This window comes from Barbus barbus (genome assembly GCF_936440315.1).
Source record: "Barbus barbus genome assembly, chromosome: 25".
NCBI lineage: Eukaryota > Metazoa > Chordata > Actinopteri > Cypriniformes > Cyprinidae > Barbus > Barbus barbus.
Genome location: NC_136753.1, coordinates 3,410,797 through 3,416,293, shown reverse-complemented (window position 1 = coordinate 3,416,293; position 5,497 = coordinate 3,410,797). Strand labels below are relative to the sequence as shown.

The 5,497-nt window shown below is 37.2% G+C and overlaps 1 protein-coding gene across 1 annotated transcript; it reads right to left on the bottom strand.

The window, feature by feature from the left end:
- Positions 1 to 1,033: 1,033 nt before the first annotated feature.
- On the bottom strand, positions 1,034 to 5,221 carry obi1 (ORC ubiquitin ligase 1). Its single transcript, XM_079376976.1, has 6 exons — positions 5,084 to 5,221; positions 4,137 to 4,272; positions 3,925 to 4,016; positions 3,368 to 3,589; positions 2,795 to 2,883; positions 1,034 to 2,627 (listed from the first exon to the last, which is right to left on the bottom strand). Exons 1-6 carry the CDS (start codon positions 5,153 to 5,155, stop codon positions 1,502 to 1,504), a joined length of 1,737 nt encoding a protein of 578 aa, XP_079233102.1. The 5' UTR covers positions 5,156 to 5,221; the 3' UTR covers positions 1,034 to 1,501.
- Positions 5,222 to 5,497: the final 276 nt, after the last annotated feature.

Sequence of the window (5,497 nt, the reverse complement as noted above, 5' to 3'; positions counted from 1 at the left end):
GCTGCCGCCACCGATTTAGAATGTTAAACATGGCGTTAAACATTGTGACAGTGGAAAGCTAACGTTCCATATGCAAATGAGTGCTGTTTAAATGACTTTTTAAAATAAATGTAAAAAAAAAAAAACATTACATAAAAAATACGTCCGAGACGTCTTTTAAGATAATTATTTAAGATAATTGGTATAATCGTGTGTTTTAATAATATTAAAATGTTTACAATCCGTATAATTGCTCTTATTATATGAATGAATAAAATCAATTAAAATCTAAACATGAAATATATCAATAGGCTATAGTTAAACAGGGATATAATGTAAACAATTTAAGTTTATTTGAAAAATCGTTTGCATTAAAAAAAATTATAAAACGTTGTAAATGTTATTTCAGTTCCAGAAGAATTTGAAGAATTCTGGATATGTTTATATAAGTAGCCTACTGGCTGCACCGAGTTGTTTTATTAGGCAACGTTAATCATGTTTATATTATATAAAATAAATGGAAAGAAAAAACTAATAAAAACCTTATATATAGCGTAGATATAACCAAGATCGTTTCAGTATAGGCTACGCATATACATTACAAATTACGTAAATATATAAAGATTTCTAGACATCAGAATATAATCTGTGCGTATTTATATCAATTTCTTTTAGAAGCGCGGAATTTGTATTTGAATATTTAAATTTCGCTCATATTAACGCGAGTCATGGTGGCATTGTCTTGATTGATTACGCAACTTTAACCATCATGTATATTTCACTAAACTCTAATCATGGCATGCATTTTTAATCGCCTAACGCTTCTAGTTGGCGCTAATGAAGTGTTAATTCACTAGCATTAATTAATTCTTTAAAAGACCGAAGGAGGTGGGTATTAAATAGATTTGTTTAGTATTCCGCTGATGACACAGGAATAATTCACCATTAAACACAGAAAGACAAGGGTTTGCATGCACGATTATTAAAATTATGACAATTACAGTGTTTGTCATATCATTAAATCATGAAACTACTTGAACATGACACCATAAATTGTAGCATACAACAGTGTTGTTTTATTTAGACAACATCCAAGTACAAAAACATTTGCAGAAATATTTGAAAAATAGAAAATGACAATATTTTCAAACCTTATGCACAAATATCATTTGTTTCTACCGTTCAAATACAGAATTATTCAGATGCCACATAATTCTGTACAACCACAAAAGCTTTGAAATTCCATAGGAAAAAAATCTGTTTAATTTCAAGAGAAAAGCATAACGTTAACACCTTATCCCCTCAGGATCCTGAAACGGTTTTTATCACATACAGTAACATCATCCAGCACACACTGCTGTCATAATAAAAAAACAGTGAGGCAAATTCGTAATAAAAAGCCCTGATGGAAAAGAACGGCTGTTAAATCTTGTTGAACTCCTAAAAAGTCACTGAGAAGTAAACCCACTGAATTAGATCAAAATGGAGACCATGCTGGAAAATACTTGAGATGCTTCTGTTTCTACTTTAGTTTTGAGTGTTTTGATGGACTGGAGATGGACAATCCTGGAGGAAACTTGCGCTTGGTGGGCTGTGGGGGATTTTCCACCATAACTCCAGCTCTGTCACTGAACTCAACAACTGAAGCCTCTTCCTCAGAAGCCGTATCAGCATCGCAATGGGTGGTCTCCTGAGTCAAAGATGTGGTTTGGTGCTCCCTTGCTGTTCCAGGATCAGCCAAGAGGTTGCTACAGAAATCCAGTTCTGGTATTTGGGTGGCATCAAAGTCTGGAGATCGTGATGTAGATGATGACGATGATGATGCCAGAGGAAGGTGAGAGACCTGACTGCAGGAGCTCTCACCTTCAGCCATCATAGAGTCCAGCTCAGAGATCTTGTCCAAGTACGCCGCATCCATACAAGCTTCACTGTTACCCACAGGGTCCTCGGAGCCCTTGAACTCCTCTCTATTTTCATCCAAACAGGGAAGATCAGGTCCGCAGTCCATCCAGCCTCCACACAAGACCTCTTTGTTCAAACTCACAGTGGTTTTCTCACCAAAAGCAGCACCTTTGTTGATTTGGAAGGACCCTGGGCTTTGGTTGACTGAGGATGAGCTGGTTGGGCCCTGGCAATCATCAAAACTGAGCCTTCTCAGGTAAGTGAGAGGTTTGAGACCTAACTTTCGGTCGCTACAAACCGCAGCAGGACTCTTCAAGCTCAGAGATCTGAGAGCCGAGGAGGGCGTAGAGGGAATAGTAACGTCTTTGAGTCCATCGTTCTGTGGAGTCAAGGTCCCTCCTAGAAAACCTACCCTTTGGCACACATCAGATGTTGTCAGGAGGCACCCATGGTTGTTGGGAAGCTCTGAACACTTTCGGTCCAGGTCTGTGCAAACAGCAGTTTCTTCCATTTCACTCAAGCTCCTTCGCATCAGGGCGATTCTTTCAATCCCTCCGTTTTGAGTCCCTCCAGAGGCAGTATTTGAACAAACACCTTCTTCAGACTTAGGGCCGTCCCTCTGGTTCTGGGCTTCAAGCTCTTCGATGTATTTATCGCTGCGCTCCAGAGCTCTTTTCAGCTGCGCCACGTCCCGCTCATACTGATGAATTTTAGCCTCAAGAGCTGCGACTGTATACCTGCCAAACCTCAATGTAAAACACAGACAAACCACAAATAAGATCAATTTTGGACATCTGAGTTACTAATACTGTGTAAATATACATAAACAGAACCTATAAATATGAATAATCTATTTGTTGTTGTAATTTTGTTATACACCTCTCCAACATTACATTATAAACACTATGCTTACTTTTGAGGAGATCTGCTGTCCACTTCAGCTTTCAGGCGCATATTTTCCTGGATTAAGTCAAAAATTTGGGACCGCAGAGTTTTGTTAGCCTGAGGGAAAGAAACATGTTGCTTTCAGAATAGCTTCTTTTTTTATATCAAAAATTCCCATGTTCCCATGTTTCCAGTGGTCAGTGAAAATTCATCTATATTTATATATATATATATATATATAATCTCATTAAGGTTTTGTATGCACATTTAAATAACAGTTATTACATATTATGTTATTTTATTAAGTATGCTCATCTATTTATCCATTATTAAAGTCACAAATTTTAAAATAGTTTAATAATGGCAAATGAGACATTAACTGTCTCTTTAAAGAGACAATAAACACTTCCTTTCATACATTTTCCCAGAATATTTGAAAACAGAAAATGTGTATTATTCACAGGAACAATGATAAATAACAGGAGACTGCCAATTTTTGAAAATGACACATTACAGCTTCAGTTAAATGACCAAATGAGCACAGTCAATGCGCTTTTTTGACCAATTTTTATTGTATTCAAAAAAGCAATCACATTCATACTTCTTTTAGCCTTTCGTGGTCCTGTTTGACCTTCCTGTAGAGGTCATTGGCAGCTCTCAGCTTATTGGCCGATTCTTCCAAAGTGCTTGGGTCGACAGTACTGGTTTCACTCTGAGGAACCAAGTCTGTGCTTGGTTCCACAGCCGTCTTAAGTTGCATCTCAAGGCTCAGGTTTTTGCTTTTCAAGTCCTCGTTCTCTTTCAAGAGGGTTTCAATTTCATCCTGTAAGACAGATGATTCATAAGTTCAGTGAACGAATCTTCCTGGCTTCCATTGCATAGCTAGGACAGCTTCTTACAGGCACATTGTGTTAAAACATATGTTAAGTCAAATTTGGAGTCTTGCATAATAAGTCTGTCAGTTATGAGGAAGCCCAGATGGAATGGACCACATATTGTTTTAAATATTTTGCATTTATTTTTGGAGGGAAGTCTGCAGAATTTTGCGCTATGGATTCAAACGTGGAAAAATGGGTATTCCACTTGAAATTATACAGGGAATGTCAACAGAAAATTGTGTTCATCAAACCATTTCATTGGGTGTTTGACTAGAAGTACCTCATATTCTCGTAAAAGCAGCTCCCCTCGAGTCTTTCGGAGGCGTCTCTTCACAGAATCACTCTCACTGGACTCACAATCAGTTGTGGCTCCTGTGAACATATACACACACACATACACAGAGGAACACATTTAATCACCCTCATCATCCCACATAAAAGCTTTGCATTGCAAAAACAACAATATATGATTGTGAGGTCAGCTGACATTACCAATGATTTCTCTGCAGGGGTTTTCTGGGGTGATGGCCACTCTACAGGTGGGACACTGACTGCTCTTCTCCAGCCACACTTTGATGCAGTTGGAGCAGAACACATGGTTGTTGCAACAAATGACCGGCTGACGGACCTTTGAGGTGCAGATCAGAACAAACCAACAGGTAAATGTAAAGTATTGACTGTTAATATTAAATCATACAGGATCATTAGAAACAAACAGGCCAGAAAAAACAATTGCGAACAAATAACCAAATGCCCATTTAATTACAACTATTTTAAATGTTTATTGCATGTATATGTATTCCTTTTTTTCTTTTAATTCCTGTTTACCCCTGTAAAGCTGCTTTGAAACAACCTGTATTGTAAAACCTTATATATATAATAAAATAGCATGTCAGTTTTCCAATCCTGTCTACGTAAACGATTTTCAATTTGCCCCGCCCACCTTAATCTCAGACCAATCAGATCAGGTGATGCATGTTAAGTGTTTGCGAAGGTTTTAAATAGTTTGCAGTGACTGAATCTTAAATAGCTTTAACGCTACTACCTTATCTAGTCCGTTTTATTTCATCACTCTCTGTGAATATTTCAGGGATTCAACAACTACATCAAGTGCAACAGTATACAGTCAGAAGCAGGCGAGTGCTGGCTGCTCTTTATTGTTATTTTGTGGTTTGGGAGAAAACAAAAACGTGCCTCAGTACAAAAAAAACTATTGCTGTTTAAGTTATAGAAACATTGTCTATAATATGCACCTATTTACACATTATCTTCATTAATGCAAGATAAAAGAGAGGTGCATTATGTTATAGGTATAAATGTAGGCATAATATAAATTGTATAATTCAACAAAGAAGAAACATGAAGTTCACGCGCACACTGCACGACTCTCTGTGTGTTTTCTTCTATCGTGTATTTAAAGTTTTTTGAAAGTTTGTTACCTTTCCGAGGCAAATCTGGCAGGATATCGGTAAAGTCAGTGAAAGAGTAACGTTTTGAAAACTTTGCGCCATGATTTAGTCCTCACACGTGAAACATGATCCAAAACCCCCTCCAACAGAAACAAAGTAACGAGCGGCACACGCGACTACGGCAAGCGAAGAGTTCTAAACTACTATAACGAAACGCTTCTTGTGTAGAATACTGCGCATGCTCCCTGCGTTGAAGACTTAAACTAGTAATGCGTTTCTGAAGTAACGTAAATTCTTATGTAATAAAACTTGTTTTTTATGGAATTTTTGGTCAAAGCGAATTCAAAAGTAATTAATATATTAATACTCCGCAATAGGATCTCATATTTTCTGTTAAATAACAGAATGGTAATGCATGCTTTCAGTAACCATTTACAACAATAA